At 55.2% G+C, this 20,463-nt stretch overlaps 9 protein-coding genes across 9 annotated transcripts; 6 read left to right on the forward strand and 3 right to left on the reverse strand.

Moving 5' to 3' along the window:
• Positions 1-23: 23 nt before the first annotated feature.
• L969DRAFT_52399 (uncharacterized protein) lies at positions 24-2,821 on the forward strand (the record flags this gene model as incomplete). Its single annotated transcript, XM_014710638.1, has 4 exons — positions 24-559; positions 620-2,072; positions 2,441-2,558; positions 2,760-2,821. 4 exons carry the CDS (start codon positions 24-26, stop codon positions 2,819-2,821), a joined length of 2,169 nt encoding a protein of 722 aa, XP_014566124.1.
• A 68-nt stretch (positions 2,822-2,889) lies between these two features.
• On the forward strand, positions 2,890-6,396 carry L969DRAFT_96069 (uncharacterized protein; the record flags this gene model as incomplete). Its single annotated transcript, XM_014710639.1, has 5 exons — positions 2,890-2,995; positions 3,116-3,564; positions 3,615-6,010; positions 6,063-6,116; positions 6,168-6,396. The coding sequence occupies 5 exons, from the start codon at positions 2,890-2,892 to the stop codon at positions 6,394-6,396; spliced, it is 3,234 nt and encodes a 1,077-aa protein (XP_014566125.1).
• A 204-nt stretch (positions 6,397-6,600) lies between these two features.
• On the forward strand, positions 6,601-9,886 carry L969DRAFT_96071 (uncharacterized protein; the record flags this gene model as incomplete). Its single annotated transcript, XM_014710640.1, has 6 exons — positions 6,601-7,011; positions 7,074-7,346; positions 7,395-7,652; positions 7,703-8,905; positions 8,958-9,716; positions 9,764-9,886. The coding sequence occupies 6 exons, from the start codon at positions 6,601-6,603 to the stop codon at positions 9,884-9,886; spliced, it is 3,027 nt and encodes a 1,008-aa protein (XP_014566126.1).
• On the reverse strand, positions 9,791-12,506 carry L969DRAFT_104819 (uncharacterized protein). Its single transcript, XM_014710641.1, has 4 exons — positions 12,155-12,506; positions 11,822-12,095; positions 10,158-11,770; positions 9,791-10,108 (listed from the first exon to the last, which is right to left on the reverse strand). Exons 1-4 carry the CDS (start codon positions 12,165-12,167, stop codon positions 10,071-10,073), a joined length of 1,938 nt encoding a protein of 645 aa, XP_014566127.1. The 5' UTR covers positions 12,168-12,506; the 3' UTR covers positions 9,791-10,070.
• Positions 12,507-12,599: 93 nt separating this feature from the next.
• On the forward strand, positions 12,600-13,665 carry L969DRAFT_96073 (uncharacterized protein; the record flags this gene model as incomplete). The annotated part of the gene is made up of 2 exons (XM_014710642.1): positions 12,600-13,355; positions 13,429-13,665. 2 exons carry the CDS (start codon positions 12,600-12,602, stop codon positions 13,663-13,665), a joined length of 993 nt encoding a protein of 330 aa, XP_014566128.1.
• Positions 13,666-13,958: 293 nt separating this feature from the next.
• Positions 13,959-14,685, forward strand: L969DRAFT_52486 (uncharacterized protein; the record flags this gene model as incomplete). Its single annotated transcript, XM_014710643.1, has 2 exons — positions 13,959-14,112; positions 14,165-14,685. 2 exons carry the CDS (start codon positions 13,959-13,961, stop codon positions 14,683-14,685), a joined length of 675 nt encoding a protein of 224 aa, XP_014566129.1.
• A 175-nt stretch (positions 14,686-14,860) lies between these two features.
• Positions 14,861-17,007, reverse strand: L969DRAFT_96075 (uncharacterized protein; the record flags this gene model as incomplete). The annotated part of the gene is made up of 6 exons (XM_014710644.1): positions 14,861-15,134; positions 15,183-15,358; positions 15,410-15,496; positions 15,549-15,683; positions 15,734-16,536; positions 16,584-17,007. 6 exons carry the CDS (start codon positions 17,005-17,007, stop codon positions 14,861-14,863), a joined length of 1,899 nt encoding a protein of 632 aa, XP_014566130.1.
• Positions 17,008-17,174: 167 nt separating this feature from the next.
• On the forward strand, positions 17,175-18,467 carry L969DRAFT_52322 (uncharacterized protein; the record flags this gene model as incomplete). The annotated part of the gene is made up of 6 exons (XM_014710645.1): positions 17,175-17,209; positions 17,265-17,294; positions 17,707-17,810; positions 17,874-18,059; positions 18,108-18,163; positions 18,213-18,467. The coding sequence occupies 6 exons, from the start codon at positions 17,175-17,177 to the stop codon at positions 18,465-18,467; spliced, it is 666 nt and encodes a 221-aa protein (XP_014566131.1).
• A 160-nt stretch (positions 18,468-18,627) lies between these two features.
• On the reverse strand, positions 18,628-20,461 carry L969DRAFT_96077 (uncharacterized protein; the record flags this gene model as incomplete). Its single annotated transcript, XM_014710646.1, has 8 exons — positions 18,628-18,661; positions 18,712-18,768; positions 18,819-18,927; positions 18,984-19,170; positions 19,221-19,464; positions 19,515-19,799; positions 19,849-20,002; positions 20,050-20,461. 8 exons carry the CDS (start codon positions 20,459-20,461, stop codon positions 18,628-18,630), a joined length of 1,482 nt encoding a protein of 493 aa, XP_014566132.1.
• Between the last annotated feature and the right edge of the window lie 2 nt (positions 20,462-20,463).

Below are 20,463 nucleotides of genomic sequence, written 5' to 3' on the forward strand. Positions count from 1 at the left end.
CAGCGGTAGAGGTTTGTATGGCGATGACGGTGGCAGTGCCGTGGAGCGAGTCGGCACAAGCCAAGGCTGCCCTGCTCAACAGCAATTTCTTCTACGACAGGCGCAAAGTTCCCGCTCAGCCGTTGCCGGGCTCTCCAGTCCGTCGGGGACAGAACAAGTCGCTCTTGCAGGCACAGAGAGACCAACAAGACTCTCAACGCTATGGCGGCTCAGCCCGTCGGAGATCAGACGCTCCCCCGGCTTCTGCAGCCCGCCCAAGCTCATTCGCTGACGGCAATCAGTCAGCCGCATCTGAGCTCGAGGGACAAGCCTGGCGTGGCGGCCAGGCGCCAACAAGGCCAGACTCGAAGAAAGCTGTCTCATACTTCTTCCCCAAGGACGTAGGCGAGTACCATTTCGGCGAGCGGCATCCCATGAAGCCACATCGTCTCACTTTGACCAATCATCTCGTCATGGGCTACGGCCTCCACCAGAAGATGGGAGTCTACCAGCCCCGTATTGCCGACAAAGCAGAGCTTCAGACCTTTCATGATCAAGATTACATCGACTTTCTATCGAGGTCAGTTTGTCGGCCAGGGTACGGATGAGTTGGCTTGCTCAGAGGACGCCCTTCACACAGGATAACACCCGACAACGCCAAAGAGTTCGGCAACACACTCTCACGCTTCAACATCGGTGATGATTGTCCCATCTTTGACTCGATGTTTGACTACTGCCGCCAATACGCGGGCGCATCACTGTCCGCTGCCAGACGACTAGCAGCAGGCACGACCGATATTGCCATCAACTGGGCCGGCGGACTGCACCATGCCAAGAAATCCGAGGCTTCCGGCTTTTGCTACGTCAACGACATCGTGCTGGGCATACTCGAATTGCTCAGAGTGCATGCCAGGGTGCTCTATATCGATATCGATATTCATCACGGCGATGGCGTCCAGGAAGCGTTCTATAATTCCAACAGAGTCCTGACAATGTCCTTCCACAAGTATTCCGAGCACTTCTTCCCCGGCACGGGTCACATGGACGAACTAGGCTCTCAACTCGGCAAATACTTCTCGCTCAATGTCCCCTTGCAGGACGGCATCGACAATGAATCCTATGTGGCACTGTTCAAGTCGATCATGGAACCCACCATCGCTACCTTTCAGCCTTCCGTGATCGTCCTGCAGTGCGGTGCAGATTCGCTGGGCTGCGATCGATTGGGCTGCTTTAACCTGTCGATTGCAGCCCATGGCGAATGCGTTCGCTTCATCAAAGCTTTCAATCTGCCATTGCTCGTTCTCGGTGGCGGGGGCTATACGATCAAGAACGTCTCCCGATGCTGGACTTATGAGACTTCGGTCTTGCTCGATGCTCACAATGACATCTCCAACGTCTTGCCAATGACTGCTTACGATGACTTCTTCGCGCCAGACTTCAAGCTTCATCCACCGCTTTCAGGCAAGATAGAGAACCTCAACACTCGCAAGCAACTCGATCAGATCCGAGTGGGCCTGCTCGAGCGCCTACGCTTCATGCATGGCGCGCCCAGCGTGCAAATGTCAGTCATACCGCCCGAGCTTGCGCCTTGGCTCGATCAAGAGGAAGAGATAGAGGCCGCTGCTCGACAGACATCCGACGGGCGCAAGACCGACCAGCACAAGTCAGGCGAAGACTACTTTAGCTCTCAGACCGATCAAGATCAAGCGCCCGTCACGCCAGGCGACCGGATCACGTCCGATGCTGTCGCTTTCGATGCGGCAGCATACTCGAGCTCGGCACGCTTGGCTGACACGCCCCCTTCGAGGCGGATGTCGGTGAGCAGCGTCACCTTTGCCAAGCCGGATCTGGCAGCTCAGGCGAGTCCCACCGGTGAGTCCTTCGCCGAAGCACCTTCCAAGACCTCGCGACCGCGTTCCACGGGTAAAAGGCGCAAGAAGGTCACCCTCGCCGAACCTCTGCAGGAGCAGGCAGAGCCCGTCGTTTCTGGCACGAACCAAGGAGACGACGCTGGCGATCCGTCCGAGCGTACCGATAATGCACCAGCTGCTGCAATGCGTGATGCTGACGAAGCTCAGACAGCAAGCGAGCAAGTGCGAATGCAGACTGACTAGATTGCACGGTGTTGTTGTACTGCTCAATGTATGGTCGAGCCCGGTGGCAAACGGGGCGTCAATGATGATCATTTACATCGGAAAGTGTGGGGTCGGCCTTTCATCATTGCTATCACGCAAAAGCTGCGACCTCTACGCTTGACCGAGCGTACCCAAGAGATAACGCGCACTACCCACGGTGCTAGACACCACGCTCACACAGCGTATACAAGTCATCAGGCCATCCGTGTCGCTGCTTAATCACTGTGCTCAGAAGCCCCTTCTTACGCGTCTCAGCCCTCTAGGTGCGCTCACTCGAGCAACCTTGCAGGAGTTGCTCCCATCCTACGTGTAGCACGACTGACAAGTCAAGGATATCTAGGTCTATAGACGCGAAAAGACAGAAAGGAGAGCGTATATTCGGCACCGAACAGAATCGCCCTTTGCGCGAAGTCACTTCACGCATATCGTGTCACATCATATCATGTAAGTGTGTCTTTGTGACATCCAATCTGCTCGCTCTGTTCGCGATCTCTCCTTGCCCCCTTGCCATCGCCGCGCAGGCTCGGCCAATTCTCCGCGCGCGGGCGAGGATGGGGGCAACTCCACGTGTCGACGTGTCAACTGCCTCGGCCCAAAAATTTCTTCTGCGCCGTGAAAATTCAGGCGATTGAAAGCGCAGAAAAGCACAGGAGCTGACTGACTTGCTTCCCTCTGCTCACCTCCATCGCACGGACGCTTGCGATTGATCCGCAATTGACGTTCGTTTGCTCATAAACGGATCATCATCACGCTGGCGAGCAATAGACTAGACAAAATGTCGCCAGCACCCGTTGCTAAAACGGCGGTCTCGACGCCCGTCAAGATCGACCCCTCCACGCTCAAAGCATCCCATGCGGCACAAGCCGCAGACGATGGCAATGGTCAGTTGACCATCTTTTCAGCCTCTCCCTACTGCTGGCGCTTGTCTGCGCCACCGGTGATGCGGAGCACTTGTCCTCGTCATAGTCGCACATGCTGATGCTTGCTCCACCTGTCTACAGCTCACAGCGAGGCCAAGATTGATATCGAAGCCATGCTCAAGGCCGACGATCGCGAACGCCGCGATGCTGCCGCGCTTGAGCTCGTCAACCTCGTTAAAGTTGAGGGACCTCAAGCTTTTGTCAGGCTCGGATTGGCCGATGCCATCTCCAACGTTTTGGACGACAAGAAGGCATCAGTCATCGCCAAAGAGTCTGTTGCCGGCCTTATCTCAACTATGTGCGAGCAAGGCGTCGGAAACGCCGTCGAGCCCTTCTTCTTTGAAAAGATCGCCAACGGCGTCTTCGAGCTCTTTGGTGACAAGGCTGCACCCGTCCGTGACGCTGCTGTTGCGGCAGTCAAGAGCCTCGTTCAGATCATGTCGCCATGGGCAACCTCCCTTCTGCTGCCCACCTTGCTGCATCAGCTCAAGACCGCGGGCAAATGGCAAGTCAAGACCGGATGCCTCATCGTATGTCCTTGGTCTCGTTTGCTTCGTTTGACAAAGTAACACTCGCGCAGATCCTCGATCAGCTCGTCGTGTCAGCACCGGGCAACGTCGCAAAGGCGATGCCTACCATCGTGCCCGTCCTTGCCGAGGTCATTCACGACACCAAGAAAGAGGTCAAGATTGCCGCGCGCAGTTCGCTCACGACTGCAACCTCACTCGTGTCCAACAAGGATATCGAAAAGTTCATCCCTGCGCTGATCAAGTGTTTGATCAACCCTGTTGAGGAAGTCCCAAAGACTGTCCAATTGCTTGGCGCGACGACCTTTGTCTCAGAGGTCGATTCTGCCACGCTATCTCTTATGGCGGGTCTGCTCGTACGTGGTCTCGACGAGAGGCCCACTGCGACGAAGCGCAAGGTCGCTGTCATCATCGACAATATGTCTAAGCTTGTCGACAACGAAGACACTGTCCGACCTTTCTTGCCAGGTCTCTTGCCCAAGCTCATCAAGATCGAAAACAGCGTCGCAGATCCTGAAGCTCGTGGTGTCGTATCGCGCGCCATCAAGACTCTACAGGAAGTTGGCAAAGTTACAGGCGATGGCTCAGATGTCAAGCCGCCCAAGGTCTTCAAGGCCGAGCAAGCCACCGGCCATATCGTCACTGCTATCAAAGAAAAGCAGACCACATCGCAAGTCTCCGCCTCATCGCCTCTGATCGTCTACATTGGCGAGCTTGTGGCTGCGCTGGTCAACGGCAAGAACTTCGAGCAAGGCGAATGGGAGACCACTTTGACGCCCTATCTCTCGCTTTCCGTTCCCGAGGCTGCCGATGCGCAGGCGATTGCGCTTATCCTGCTCGAGAAGTGTGCTCAGGAGACTGACGAACCTGCCGAGATCTTCGCTGACGAGGAGGAAGGCGAAGATTTGTGCAACTGCACCTTCTCGCTCGCCTACGGTGCCAAGATCTTGCTCAACACTGCAACGCTACGTCTCAAGCGTGGTCACCGATACGGACTTTGCGGTCGCAATGGATCCGGCAAGTCGACGCTCATGCGCGCCATCCAGAATGGTCAAGTCGAGGGCTTCCCTAGCCCTGATGAAGTTCGTACCTTCTACGTCGAGCACGACATCGACGGATCAGAAGCCGAGATCACTGTCCTTGACTGGATTCTTGCCGATAAGCGGATCCAGGCTGACGAAGCTGCCATCAAGGAGACCCTCACTTCTGTCGGCTTCACTCCACAGCGTCAATCTGAGCCCATTGGCGCTCTTTCAGGAGGTTGGAAAATGAAGCTCGCGCTGGCACGAGCTATCCTCTTCAAGGCTGATATCCTCCTGCTCGATGAGCCAACCAACCATCTCGATGTCCTGAACGTTGCCTGGCTGCAGGACTACCTGACGTCGCTCACTACATGTACCTCGATCATCGTTTCGCACGACTCGGGCTTCCTCAACTCAGTCTGCACGGACATCATCCACCTCAATCGATTCAAGATCAAGCGTTATCCTGGCAATCTTGAAGCTTTCGTCAAATTTGTGCCAGAGGCCAAGGCGTATTACGAGCTGACGGCGCTCGAAGAGTATCAGTTCAAGCTGCCTGATCCACCTCTGCTCGATGGTGTCAAGACCAAGGAGAAGTCACTGATGAAGATGCGCAAGGCCGGCTTCCAGTACCCTGGCAGCCCAGTGCAGCAGCTCTACGACATTACTCTGCAGGTCTCGCTCTCTTCGCGTGTCGCCGTGCTGGGACCAAACGGATCTGGCAAGTCCACGCTCGTCAAGCTGCTGGTCGGTGAGACGGAGCCCAACAAGGGCGGCGAGGTCTGGAAGCATCCCAACTTGGTCATCGGCTACGTTGCTCAGCATGCGTTCCACCATATTGATCAACATCTCGACAAGACACCTTTAGAGTATTTGCTCTGGAGATATCAGACCGGCGAGGATCTCGAGGAAATGATGATGGCAAACAAGCAGCTTACAGAGGAAGACATCAAGAAGATGAAGGAAGGATCCATTGTCATCGTCGAAGGCGCCAAGCGTACAATCGACGAGATAACCAACCGAAAGAAGCTGAAGCAGTCCTTCGAATACGAAGTCTCATTCAAGGGCATGTCATCGTCCGAGAATATCTGGCTATCGCGCGACGAGCTCATCAAGCGCGGTTACGAGAAATCCATCCTGGCAATTGATTCGAGAGAAGCGCAAAAGGCAGGCATGCTCCGACCTCTCGTCCGTAAAGAGATTGAGAAGCACATGGAAGACTTTGGTCTTGAAGCTGAATTCACCTCGCACAATAGCATGCGAGGTCTGTCCGGTGGTCAGAAGGTCAAGGTCGTTCTTGGCGCTGCAACCTGGCGCCGTCCTCACATTGTCATTTTGGACGAGCCAACCAATTACTTGGATCGAGAGTCTCTAGCTGCGCTCATCGCTGCGCTCAAGTCATACGAAGGCGGTCTCCTAGTCATCACGTATGTCTTCCTCCCTCTTCGAATAGCCTCGCGCTGACAAAGCTGCGCTCAGACATAACAAGGACTTCTCAGAGTCGATCTGCACCGAAACGTGGGCGATGCAAAAGTGATTCCATTCTTTGCCTCTTGTAGAACGCTTTGCTGACAGTGTCTGCAGTGGTCATCTCGTCGCTTCAGGCCACAACTGGGTCGAAGGCCAAGGTACGGGCGAGCGTATCGACAAGGCTGCCGGTGAGGAGGAGATCAAGTACGACGCGCTCGGTAACAAGATCGAAGAGGGCAAGAAGGCGAAGAAGCTGTCCGCCTCCGAGGCTCGCAAGGCCAAGAAGGATCGCATGGCTCGCCGAAAGCGAGGAGAGGAGGTCTTCACCGACGAGGAGCTGTAGTCTACAGCATGCCATGATCAAGCTACGCTCCTTCACGCTTGATCGTCTCGTGTTTGTACGACTGTCTAGATGCATTTGTTTCTTAGATTCGACCTCCTCCTTGTCGTCCGTCGATGGGCACGTGTCACCAAACTCATGACACGCCGACGAGATTCCTTGGGAAGCGCGACTTGCTCGCTTTTTTTTGCGTCGAGACATCAGGCGATGGACAGAGCGTACAGCCAGACTACCAAGCAGGTCCTCGAGCACTTTCGGGTAGACCAGAGCGTAGGCTTGTCTGCCGCCCAAGTGGAGGCCAACGCCAACCAGTACGGCCGCAATGGTAAGCAAGATGCGCTTTGGGAGCCTGACGATGCGAGATTGACGTGTCTGTCTCCCTGTGCAGAACTGCCGAGCGATCCACCAACACCACTGATAGCGCTCATCTTGGAGCAGTTCAAAGATCAGCTCGTCATCATCTTGCTCATCTCTGCCGTCATCAGCTTTGTGCTAGCGCTTCTTGAGGAAGGCGACAAGGCAACCGCCTTTGTCGAGCCGATCGTCATCCTCTTGATCCTCATCGCCAATGCTGTCGTCGGTGTTGTTCAGGAGAGCAACGCAGAGCAAGCTATCGAGGTCAGCGCAGATGCCAAGCTCACCAGACCGTGCTGACGTGTCGTCCTGCCGTCGCCTACCAGGCCCTCATGGAGTTCTCGCCGGACGAGGCAAAGGTGCTCAGAGATGGCAAGCCTGTCAAAGTCCATGCCACCGAGCTTGTGCCGGGAGACATCATCTCTGTTGCCGTGGGTGATAAGATTCCTGCCGATGCGCGCGTCTTGTCCGTTGCTTCGGCCAGTTTTACCATAGATCAAGCCATTCTCACCGGCGAATCTGTCAGCGTAAGCAAGACAAACGATGTCGTCAAGATGGACAGCGCAGTCAAGCAGGATATGATCAATATGCTCTTCTCAGTCAGTTCATCCCGGGCGTCGCGTCAGGGAAGACTAACGCTAGCCCAGGGCACGACTGTCGTCTCTGGCAACGCAAAAGCAGTAGTCACTTCGACCGGACAGCGCACTGCGATTGGCGACATTCACAAAGCCATCACGACTCAGATCTCGGAAAAGACGCCGTTGAAGCAAAAGGTCGACGACTTTGGCGAGGCACTTGCAAAGGTCATCTCTGTCGTCTGTATACTCGTCTGGCTCGTCAATATTCGCAACTTCGGAGATCCCAGTCATCATGGCTACCTAAAGGGGGCTATCTACTATTTTAAGGCCTGTCTTTGCCAGATGCCGGTGAGGCTCGAGCTGACAGGGGCCTATAGATTGCTGTGGCGCTAGCAGTCGCAGCTATTCCTGAAGGACTGCCGGTTGTCATCACGACCTGTCTAGCTCTTGGCACAAAGAAGATGGCAAAGAAAAACGCCATCGTGCGCAGCCTGCCGAGCGTAGAGACTCTCGGCTGCACGCAGGTCATCTGTGCAGACAAGACCGGCACGCTCACAACCAATCAGATGAGTGTCGCCCGTCTCGTTGTCGCCTCCGCTAGCGGTCTGGATGACTATAGCGTCGAAGGCTCAACTTTTGCACCAGTTGGCCGCGTGCTGAATGCGTCTGGCCAAGCCGTCACTGCTGCGCATAACCAAGGCCTGGCCCGGCTAGGCCAGATTGCATGCGTCTGCAATGACGCTAAGATCTCATACAATGAAGACACGAATGCGCATGGCAACGTCGGCGAGCCAACAGAAGCCGCGCTTAAGACGCTAGCAGAGAAACTCGGCACCACTGACGCTGGCTTCAATACAAGCATATATTCGCTGGCGCCGAGTCAGCGCAATAACGCCGTTAGCAACGAACTTGATGCGCAATTCAGTCGCTTGCTCACCTTTGAATTTTCTCGCGATCGCAAATCGATGTCTGTGCTCACGCAAGAGCGTGGCGCCAACGGCAAAGCAGCTCTGTTTGTCAAAGGCGCACCGGAAGCAATCCTCGAGCGGTGCAAGTCTGTCCAAGCCGGTCTTGGCTCGTCTGCTCCGCTGTCGGCCAGCGTGCGTACCGAGCTCCTGGCTAAAATCGCCGAGTTCAGCACTCAAGGACTACGCTGTCTTGCTCTGGCGCTGCACGACGATGTCGATGCAGATGCCTCGCACTACAAAACATCCTCGGCTGCAGACTATGTCAAATTTGAGCAAGATCTGACGTTGGTGGGCATCGTCGGGATGCTCGATCCGCCTCGGCCAGAGGTACGAGGTGCAATCGCCAAGTGCCGTAGCGCGGGTATCCGTATCATCGTCATCACAGGCGACAACAAGAACACTGCAGAGACAATATGTCGACAGATCGGCGTCTTTGGCTCGAGCGAAAATTTGACTGGGAAGAGCTTCACCGGTCAAGAATTTGACGCTCTCACCGACAAGCAAAAAGTCACTGCAGTATTGGAAGCAAGCCTCTTTTCGAGGACAGAGCCTGGGCATAAGTCTCAGCTCGTCGAGCTCCTCCAGGCGCAAGGTCTGGTCGTCGCAATGACCGTACGGACCCACTTGTCGCACGATAGACCGTGCTGATACTACTCTGACGCAGGGAGACGGCGTCAACGATGCACCAGCACTGAAGCGAGCCAACATCGGCATCGCTATGGGTACAGGACAAGATGTAGCGAAACAAGCCGCCGATATGGTCTTGGCAGATTCCAATTTTGCCTCCATCGAGGCGGCTGTCGAGGAAGGCAGATCGATCTATGAAAACACAAAGCAATTTATCCGATATTTGATATCATCTAACATTGGCGAGGTTGTGTCGATCTTCCTCACAGTCTTGCTTGGCATGCCAGAAGCACTCATTCCGGTTCAGCTTTTGTGGGTCAACCTGGTTACCGACGGTCTTCCTGCGACTGCTCTGGGCTTCAATCCGGCTGACCACACCATTATGAGGCGGCCGCCCCGTGACGCGAAAGAGGCACTTGTCGGTCCCTGGCTGTTTTTGCGGTACATGGTCGTCGGCACTTATGTCGGCATCGCGACTGTGGCCGGCTATGCTTGGTGGTACATGTACTACTCAGCTGGCCCGCAAATCAGCTTTTATCAGCTTACTCACTTTCATTCGTGCTCGTCTCTGTTTCCAGAAGTCGGCTGCGAGATCTTCCTCGGCGATTCGGCGAAGCGTGCAACAACGATATCGCTTTCGATTCTTGTCACCATTGAGATGGCCAACGCACTCAATTCTCTGTCGGAGAATGAATCGCTCTTGACATTGCCACCGTGGGCGAACCTGTACCTCTGTGGAGCTATTTGCCTGAGCATGGCGCTTCATTTCATGATTCTCTACGTTCCTTTCTTCGCTGTACGTCTTGCGCTCTGTTTGCGTGCTATGCTGACTGGCGTGATCAGGATCTCTTTGTGATTGTGCCCCTCAACTGGGCAGAATGGAAAGCCGTCCTCGCATTCAGCTTGCCGGTCATTGTCATCGATGAGGTTTTTAAATTCATCGGCGTCAACTTCATTGGTAGCTAGCTCATTTTTATCGCCTTTTCAAAGCTAACAGCCTACATCAGCGCCTCCGAGCAAAATAAAGACAGAGTAGACGTTGCATGGATAGACGATAAACACCCCAAAACAGCCGTCGTTGTACGTTCCCACGGCTCACTTGTACTAGCGTTGAAGCAATGCAAACCATCGATTGCCTTGCTGCGACGCCCTAGCTGCCCTGCTGATGGTGCAGCCAGTCCTTTGCATCTGCGCTGCGGATAAGCAGAGCTAATAGTCGCGAGGGAAAAGCACATACACAGTCTTGTCATCTTCCAAACGCCCTTGCGTCGCTTGTCTACGCCGAGGACAGATTCGTGAATCTCTCGTAGTCGGTGGTGATACTCCAAATTATCTGCGAGGAATCTTTGCAGGTCGGTCAAGCACTCTTGGACGACGGTGTATTGCTGTGCAGGCGTGAGATTCGACACTGGTGATGCAGGTGGTACCTGTAAGCCGTTGTCGTCCGATTGCGCTGTGTCGGCGGATGGTACTGCCGTCGGCTCGACAAAGAGGGCCCTGACGTATGGCTCAGGCGCGAGGTATCTTCGCACGGTAGCCGCAAGCCGCTCGCTTTCCATCGACCGGCCCTCGTCGTAGCTCCTGATGGTGGACTTCTTTCGCTTCGGCTCGCCGATGCGTCTGCTCGAAACACCCGCAGTGAGAGTCGTGTAGCTTGACGCATTTGTCGCGGGCTTTTTGGCGCGGCTACTCCTCCGAGGTGCTGCAGGCTCCTCGTCATCGTCATCTTCGTCCTCTTCTCCCTCGTCCTCGTCGCCTGGCTCGCCCTCGGGTTGCTCACGGGCTTCTGTAGCGACAGCTCGGATTGTGGGATCGTCTGCAGTACCACCCCCGTGTGCATCGGGTCGGCCTTCTTCGGGCTGCCTTGTACGCTCTTGCGTAGGCGGAGCAGCTGACTGAGCTCGATCAGACCTGTCATCGCTAAGTGGCGTGGACGGATCGTTCGCTGCATGGCTCGCTGCCCCATCAGTCCTGCTGATTGCTCCGTTTGTCGGCGTGGCTTCCCGTTCTGCCGCTTCGTCTGGAGTGCCTTCCAGTATGACGTCCTGCATGTCTTCGTTGTTGACGGTCACATCGTCTTCTTGATCAACCTCTTCTGCTTGCTGCCTCCGCTGCTGACGAGCTGCCTCATACGCCTGATCGTCAATATGATTATAAATTTGAGGCAGGACGTCGCCTCGTAACACGTCGCATACTCGCGTCAAAGTCTTGATCAGGGGCGAATCGGCTTCTATGAGACCGATGACGGAGAGTGCCAGAGCGTCCAGTTGACGATTTGATTGTGCAAAAGTGCGCGCGACCGTCGGCGTTGAGACGAGGTCCAACGGTGTGAGAAGGGGAGGAGGCAGCTGGGCCTCATTCTTGGGGCGCTTTTGGGCGGTCTGGAATGACGAAGGCTCTAGTGTGCCTGTCAACCTAAAGTCGAGGCCGTCGAATATGCTGGGATGGGACGGCGGGAGATCGTCAGCATCGGGCGAGCTGTCTTCCTCTCTGTCTGGATCGAGTCGTATGCCTTCCTGGGCGAGATAGGACTCGAGTGAGACTTTGATTCGCTTTCGTGCGCGGTCGGCAGTGACGAGGGATGCGCCTGCGATGGACTGCAGATGAGCGGGCACAGCCTTTGTTGGGCCAAAGACGCCATAGCCGCTATCGTCGGTGAGGGGCAGATCCCACTTTTCGTTGTAAGCCCAGCCGCCCATGCGACCCATGCGATAGCTCCTTGCTAGCGGCGCTAGTTTGTGGCCACGATTGGTGACGGATGGCTTGTGCATCTGTGCGCCCCGCTCACCCTCTGACGCGTCCCGGGCAACGGCAGAGTAGTAGCAGTCTCTGTCATTCGATGGCAGGGCACTGTCCGCCTGATGAGCACTCTGTGGGCTTGTATGATCGCATTCCACGCACGCTATGAAAGCCTGAGAATCTTCAGCTGGCTCAGGCGCAGCTTTGGCCCTCCTTTCTTGTTTGTGATCGTCCTTTTCCTTTGTCAGACTGGCAGACACTGCTTCGGGTTCGGAAAGGATGGCTCCGTTCGTGGCGGCGAGAGGCGGAGCGGGCTCAGGCTGCAGCGTTGTGATTGGGCGAGCTGCTTGCATGGTGGGTTCCGTCGCTGGCTTTCGATCCTGTGCGCTGTTGAATCCTGAAGATTCGCTGCCGAGGGAGGGCTGTGTAGCGGCAACTGCCAGCGAGTGTCGTGGTCAGCATCATGGAGCGTGTGGCAGATCTTGGCTGACTGACATTGCGTGGTCATCTCCTGATGCCGACGATGGTCGACATGGAACTGTCTGAGCAGCGAGCGTGCGCTTGTCAGTCAACAGCTCGTGACTGGTCGTGAGAGCAGATAGAAGAGGGCAAAGGCGGGAGATCATTCTAACGAGATTCCAACGTTTGTTCGTCCATCTGCCTGCTGCTTTTATCACGAGCGCAGGCATGAGGCGTGTAGCGGTTCTGCTGATTGTTCCTAATCATCTCGGTCTTGTCGACGTGCGGGCATGTCTGCGTCATGCAGAGCAGAGCTGCTGTCCGCTTACCTTGCTTCCCTTGCGGCGTAGATCCTCCTCGCCTCCGCCTCCCTGGCGGCAGTCTGTCTGTCAGGCAGTCAGCCGGGTGCGCGCGCGCCCTGTCGACGTGTCAACGAGTGGCGTCAGAAGCGACCATCATCATCACCTTTGATCTGCTGGCCATGACAGAGGCAGAGCCGCAGGTGCCTGAGCAAGTAGTCGGTCAGTTTGCGCTCGCTGTCTTTGACGTGCTTGCCCTCTGGCCTGCTCTGCGCATCGCAATCCAGCAAGGCCACTTTTCGACGGCACAACATGAAGATGACGGATCAGAGGAGCTACGACGGTCTCCCGTCGGACAGCAAGTCGCTCCACGAGCATCTATCGTCGCCTCGTCGAGTGCACCTGCCAAGGGCAGCAGAAGAACGCGCGAGCAGATCATCAAGCAAAAGAAAGTCGACCTCGCTGAAGAGATTATCGATGCTTTCGTGACCAGTACAACATCAGATGCCGCACTACAGCGACCGACCATCGTGCCCGTACCAGACAAGAGCCGCATGCAAGCCTTCTTGAAGGAATTCGTCGAATACGAATTTTCCGTGCTGCTCGACGACCAGTCTGAGCGCGCCATCACTGCCGAATTAAGCGAGCTATGGCGAGAGATCTGGCAGCGATTCCAAGCGAACACTCTGCCCCCGGCAGTCACGACCGCTGGCAAGCTCGAAGACCTGGCGCAGAGAGCAGCCAGAGCGAGACAAGAGGATGGCGCAGCGCGGCAAAGTCTGGCAACGCGCATGCCGAGCGAATACGACGGCGACTCTGACCTCAGTCCGGACGACGAGTCTTCAGACGGTGACGGAGTTTCGGACGAGGACATGCAGATTGACGATGCCCCGCAGGCTCGAGCGGTGCCAATCATCGACGAAGATGGCTTCACGCTCGTCCAGGCAAAGTCAAAGCGATAGATTCATCATGCAACTCACTATGCTCGCACTGCGCGCACTACGCTAGTAGCACTTCCACGACTACAAAGCTCGGCTATTCAAGCTATCGGCCGAGTCAGTCTCGCCTTTGCCGCCGCTAGCGTCTGCAGCCAAATCTGGCTTTTTCTGCTCGCTCGGCCGCCCGGCGCAGACAACAGTAAACGGTCGACATCCGCATCAAGACGTCTCACTGCCGACTGCAGGTTTGGCTGAGCGAGTGCGGAATCAGCCGCCCAAGAGTAGCAGTACCGTCGGAGGGGTTCTCTAGCTCAAGACCTCGTTGCATGTGTTGCGTGCATCCATCAGTGCGTCTCATGAGTCTGCAAAGTGACCTTTGAGACGGCACAGCCAGCGTTCTAAGGCTATACTTGCAGCACGCTGTTCTCAGCTCAGATCTCAGACCGCGGATCAGTGATCGACATTTGATGATGCCTATTTGCCCCCACGTCCTCGCGTCCTCCTTGTGCATGACATCATGCGACTTGGGACAATCTATTTGTCCGAAGGGCTACCTCGTGCACGACAGATCCATCGCGTTCGCAGCACCCCAGCAACGCAAACATGAGCAAGTTCACCCTCTACGCACACGACGGGCCAGGTCCCAATCCAGTCAAGGCAGCGATCATCCTCGACGAGCTCGACCTCGACTATGAGATCAAGGCCATCCCATTCGGCCCGGAAGGCGTCAAGGGAGCTGCCTATCTCAAGATCTGCCGTAAGCATGACCGGTCCTTCCTACGAGTAGCATGAGCTCATCTTCCTGGCAGCAAACGGACGAGTTCCCGCGCTGGTCGATCATCAAAATGGTGACTTTGTGGTCTGGGAGTCCGCCGCCATCCTACAGTATGTTGCCGCCAAGTACGACAAGTCTGGATCCTGGGCTGGCAAGACCGTCGAAGAGCAGGCTACCGTCAACCAGTGGCTTGCCTTCCAGATCTCCGGTCTCGGGCCGACTCAGGGCAACGTCAACTTCAATAAGCTCTACTTTGAAGGCGCAATGGGCGAGAAGCCAAGCGCAGGTCTCGTCAAGCGCTTCCGTGACGAGTGCGCACGCATCTATGGTGTGCTCGAAAAGCAGCTCGAGCACCAGGAATACATTGCGCTCGATCGTATCACGATCGCAGACGTGGCCTATCTCCCCTGGCTGCACAAGGACATGGTTGGCTTTGGTGACCTGACGGACATCTTTAGCAAGTATCCCAAGGCAGTTGCTTGGATCGAGAAGCTCTCTGCACGTCCTGCAACTCAGAAAGCATATAAGAAGCTCTCTGCAGCTTATGGCAAGTAGAGAAGGCCAATGCGCCAAAAGATTCCCGCCTGGCCAGCGAAACGTCTACAGATCATGAGCATAATTCGAATTCGGAACGAGAAAAAGCTCGAGCAACGACTTCCAAGGGATGTAAAGACACAATGCAGCATTGATGTCATCCTAGAGTTCTCAAGGATAGCATACTGGTTTATCGCTAAAGCGGCGACCATGACAAAGGCTTTGCCCACGATCGCCAGATACGTTCCACCACCTTTTGCTTGAGGGCGTCGTCTGTACTCTGTTCTAGATCTCGGATATCATGCAGGAAAGCTACTTGAAGCGTGTGGTCTCGCGTCGGAAAGCCAAGCGAGCCAGCGTACGTTCGTAGTACCTGCGTCTCGATCAAGATCTTTCCTAGCTTACGATCAGTAATCTTCTCGTTCACGTCGCGCTCTGCCTCTCGATGGTTCAATACCATCTCGATAGACCTGTGCCAAAGTTGAGCCAGACGGAATTCACCGAGGCGGGCGTCCCACCTGATGGAGCTCCATGCTCGGCGGCGAGAAGCCTTGACGTCTCTGGCGGCGTTGGGACCGACTCGAAGCGAAGACAGTCCGCGCAGTAAAGCGAACAGAATGATGATGCTGGGCGCGACACCGACAAAGGCAAACGTGAGCTGCTGAGATTTGAGCATCTTCTCGATGCCATTCATCTGAGGATGGCACAGTCAGCTCGAGTCGCGGGGCAGGTCTCCGAGACATACGGCGAGAGCGACATCGACCTTGACCTTTTGCACTTGAATCAGCAGCGTGCGCACGAGCGAGCCCGTAACAGCCGAGCGCAGCGGGTTCTGCGGACAATGGTCAGCTCCGAGATCGAGCAGCTCGTGCGACCGCGCTCACCTTGATATCTTTCTCCCAGGCTTGCAACACCGTAGTGAGGTCTCCCTCGCGCACTTTGCTGGCAATCTCGGCAATCTGTGCTTCGCTCATCTTGTATTCGTCTCGACCAAAGTCAGCGACCATCCGCTCCAAGCTCTGCATAGAGTTGTCAGTCTCACATGGGCTACGTGTGCAGGAGTACACACGTCTAGATCACTCTTCAGAGACTGAGTGCCCATTATCGCGAGCTCGCTGTCGCCGTGTCGAACGGTCTGGATGATCTTGCCAACGGGCTCGATCACCCAATCGATGAAGAAGCCGCGGACTGTCTCGATAGCGCCATCGTACCATGCAGTAAGGGTTGCGCGGGAATCGTAGAGATACTTGACGCCATAGTAGGTGACCAGAGGCGCAAAGATGATGACCGGCCACGCACGCGTTAGGCGAGATGGTCGCGACAAGCCTTCGAGCGTGATTGAGTCCTGCTGAAATGTACCCGGCAGGCTCTGACCAAGCAAGCGTGCCAAGGTCGCAGTGCAAGCGTCTAGGTCGTCAGCTGTCGATCCGACATCGCTGCATATATGGCTGAGATGACAGAGCAGGCTTGAAATGTCTTTCGCAGGAGATACGTCCTTCTCGGGCGCGAACAAATCGCGCGAGATCGCCGCCAGACTCCCAATGCGCACCTCGAGCCTTGAGCGCAGGGCTTTCAGTGATTTAGTCTTGCGCCGAGCTTCCTGACGTGCTAACTGCATGGGGGAAAACGTGAGAAGCAGCAACTTCCGTGAGCTGACTGTGGAAGGGTCAAATGCTGTCGACATCTTGGCTTGATCTGTGCCAGATTGCCCGACAAGGTGCGGAAAGAATGACGTTACGAGCAGGGTGGGCGGCAACGCCTCTTTGTAGGTTTCCCATCGAAGTAAGCTCTTTGGCCGGTCTTGAGTATCGGTCAGGATTTGCAGCCGGTCGCTCAGTGTGCGCCCGAGTCGCATCAGGCGTGTAGGCGTGGCTGATCTACCATGTCAGTCCCTCATGTTAAGCAAGCGTTGTGCTTACTTTGCACAAGGTAGGTCAGCAAGCGCGTATCATCAGTAGCGATTCGCTCCCAGTACCGCTGCTCTTCGATAACTTGGACAGCTTGCGTGATTGTGGCATCGAGCGCTGATGCATATGTCGCGAGAGCAAGATGGCCGACCAGAAGCCACTTCATTGCGCTTGCTGCGTCCATTTCATTTGTGCTTTTGCTGCCGAGAAGAATCTGAACTGTGTGTGCATGTAGCCACTGCAATGTGCCCAGCGAGCGCGGATTGTCCTTGGCTTTGACGCGAACGAGGTCTATAGCAGCTCGCAGTTTGCCCGTCTCCGCAGTGAGAACTTCTGCTGCATCATCGGTAGACTCGCGATCAATCAAACGGTCACTGATAGCATCAAGCTGATCTGCGAGCGCTTCCGCTCGCTCTCGCGCAAAGCTTGAGCTCATAGATCACAGGGCGCGGGGAGCTGAAGCGTTTTTGCTATCTGTCTACAAGACACGGCGGACTTGTTGATAGTCAGAGTATATATGTGTCCTGTCGCGGGCTGTTTGATCAACGGCCAACTAGACTGCATAGTCAAATGGTCAACCAAGTTAGCACAATTGGCTAGTGCATGCGACTTTTAATCGCAAGGTTGTGGGTTCGAGTGTACGTCGCATCCTGACTGCGCTCGTGAACTTTCGCTGATCTATATCTCCTGCAGCCCACACTCGGTGGAATACCAATTTTTTTGGTGAATTCAAAGATGACTTTCCGCAGATAGCAACTGACTTCCAGAGAACAAGGCGCGCCGTGACTATCTGCTCATTTTTTGAGCTCGACGTCCCCTTCAAAGCCATTCCAGCCGAGCTTGATAAGCAGAACCACTTCAAATGGCTTGGCAAGCTCAGTGACGATGCTCTGAGCTACAAAGCGCTTTTGTGTCTCCTCAAAGGTGTCAGACGACATCTGTACCGGGTTGCCGCATGTACTTCTGCGCGACGCATTGTTCGCAGCATATTGATCCAAGAAGGGCGTACATGCCCCTCGGCGTGACCAATGACTGGCTTGCATGTTGTACAAGCAGTATTGGATCGACTGTCACGTGATCTGAGATTGACACGCGCTTGGCGCCTTCAGGACAATTTGCTGCGACCAAAGGCAAGCGCTGTCATCATGAGGGCGTTTCATTCCAGCGTACTGCGCTTTGTACTGCACGCATCAGTGTGGTTGTTCTCGACGACCCTGTTCATGTTGTCATGGCTTCTAGGTAAGCTATGATCTGACTATTGTGCCATTGTGCTGATGCCCGGCCTGTCTGGCCTGCTCGCAGTGTCCACGACGCATGACAACAAGGCCATCTTCGTCCATGCATCCGCCGAGTTGATGACCGTATCGGGCATGTCTGTCGTCGCCCTGCCTATCCTTGTAGGCCTGAGCTTCAAGACATCTATCGAATGGCCAAGCCGAATCTGGTTCGAGCTCGGCTGGATGTCCATCTTCTTTCTGCTTTTCCTGGGTCAGTCCAGCTGCATGCAAGGTCAGCAATGCTGAAACGCAGGCATAGCTGGCTCCGTCAACCTCAATCGAGACTATCCCAACTTGGGCAATTGCTCGCAATACGTACGCTCCCTCTTGGCTGACTTGCCCACGCTGACGCAGCTAGGAGTAGGAAATTTGCAAGCTCATCCAAGGCACACTCGCATTCGCTTACATCAACACAATCTTGCTTTTCCTGAGCACGAGCCGCCTATTGCTTCTCTCGCTTGGCGCTTGGAGGAGAGGGCGAAAGGACATCTGGACGGCTCACGTCGACGAGGCTTTCGACGAGAGTCTCACGTGGGGTGGGCCGTCTGCTTACTCTAAGCACTTGCGCCAGCGTCAGAAGATCTACGAAGAGGTCGAGACCAAGAAGGGCGACATCTAGATCTAGCAGAGTCTCATTCGATCGCATCATTCAAGCACGTGTACATGTATACCGCTTTGCAGCTCGCAACATTACCATGGCCCGTCTATACGGAGAGTGACATGAGCTCGTGCATCATAGAAGGTCATTTTAAGTCTATATTGTGGTATCTTGCTACTTGCTAAGTGCTGATGCTCGTTTGGCATACTACCGGTCTGTTGGCCGACTATCAGCCTGCGCTATGCCGAAGCGGCAACAAACGTACGTGATTTCGACACGCGGCTTCCAGTGCAGTGAAGTGTGATTTGTGACGCCGTTGATTCTGTTGTGCGCCATGAGCTCACTGCTCTGCTGCAGAAACGTTGAGCGCACCTCGGATACGCATTGAGGTTCTTGTGGAGAGTGATCTGGAACACAGAGGCACCGCCTTGTCTCGAAGTGATGACAGAGTAGGCGAGGAAGTATGACCAGATACGGAACCCTGCCGTCCTACCCGTATCAGCAGACGCCGCGTGTGAGGGTCTCGACAGGACTTACACTTATCGCCGTACTTTGCAACAATCTTCTTTTCGTTGCTGAGCCAGTTCTTGTACCAGCGGTAGATAGTTGCGCTGTAATGCACGCCGAGGACGTCGATGTTCTTGACCTCAAAGCCTGCTGCCTCGACTTGATTGATGACCCAGCCAAGCGAGCATGACGCGTCCGCCCCCGGAAAGACAAAACGCTTCGCCGACACGTCAGTGCTGGCGCCGTACTGATACGCAGACAGCTTACATTCATGAAGAGTCCCCAGATGAGGTCCTCGTATTGCCATGCTGGTCTGATGCCTGCCACTTGCAAAACGAAAGTGCCATTGTCATCGAGCAGATCGTAAACCTGACGCATGAACGAGCCATAGCGTCTGATACCGACATGCTCTGCCATCTCGAGCGATACAATCTTTGTGAAGCGCTGGCTTGGTTCGGCAGGGATCTCGCGGTAATCCATGCAGAGAATGCGAGCCTTGCTCGAATCGACCCTGTCTGCATCTTCAGACGGCATCAGGTGGAAGAAGACGCCTGAGCTGACCCGTTCTTGGCGATACGCTCGTTGCCGAACTTGGTCTGATTCTTACCGAGGGTGATGCCGGTGACATCGCATTTGTAATTTTTGGCAGCAAAGGCAGCTAGGGTTCCCCAGCCACAACCAATGTCGAGCAAGGTATCTGTCGGCTGGAGATCGAGCTTTTCGCAGACGAGGGCGAGCTTGTTGTCTTGCAGCTGCTCGAGAGACTCTTCTTTGGTATTGTCGAGAACGATGCCTGACGTGTAGACCATGCGGGGGCCGAGGAACCACTCGTAGAAGTCATCACCTCTGCTAGGCGCTTTAGCTCGCGCGTACGCTGAAGAGCAAAGCTACATACCGATCGTAGTGGTCTCTGACCTGCTCTTCATCCTGCGACTGGGAGTGCATGATGACTTCGGGCAGCATCTGGAGGAAGACGTATTCGAAGAGCTGTCGCGTGAAGCGGAAAGAGGCCCAATCGTGTCTGTACTCGAGCACGTCGAGCACGTCGCCTGGCACTACCGTCAGCTGTATGCAGATGCTGCGACTCTGGACGCACCTTTGAAGTCGACCTTGCCTTCAAAGTAGGCGTCGTAGAAGATCTGCATGGGAATCTTTGCATTGGCTTTGGCATAGGTCTGCTTGAGATGGGCGTCCTTGAAGTCGATATAGTCAGTGATGGGCTTGCCGGGAAAGGCGAGCTTGGTGTTCTTGCGTGGGCCAAAGGTGGACATGAGTGTCCAGTAGGCGATTGTGACTGGAATGCCGGTCGTGAGGAGCAGCAATAGATAGAGAGGCATGCTCAGGCCAAAATAGGGTACGAAGCGTGAGACGAGGATGGGTGTGAGCAGGACGAGAGCTGCGAGGTGGATGTTGCTGAAGCTGCCATTGCCCTCTGCTGGCAATGGAGCATTTTTGATGGCGGGCGATTTTGTGATGATCACGCCCTCGCTGCTCTGCGGAGCTGCCATGG

Source organism: Mixia osmundae (assembly GCF_000708205.1).
Source record: "Mixia osmundae IAM 14324 unplaced genomic scaffold scaffold_9, whole genome shotgun sequence".
Classification (NCBI taxonomy): Eukaryota; Fungi; Basidiomycota; class Mixiomycetes; order Mixiales; family Mixiaceae; genus Mixia; species Mixia osmundae.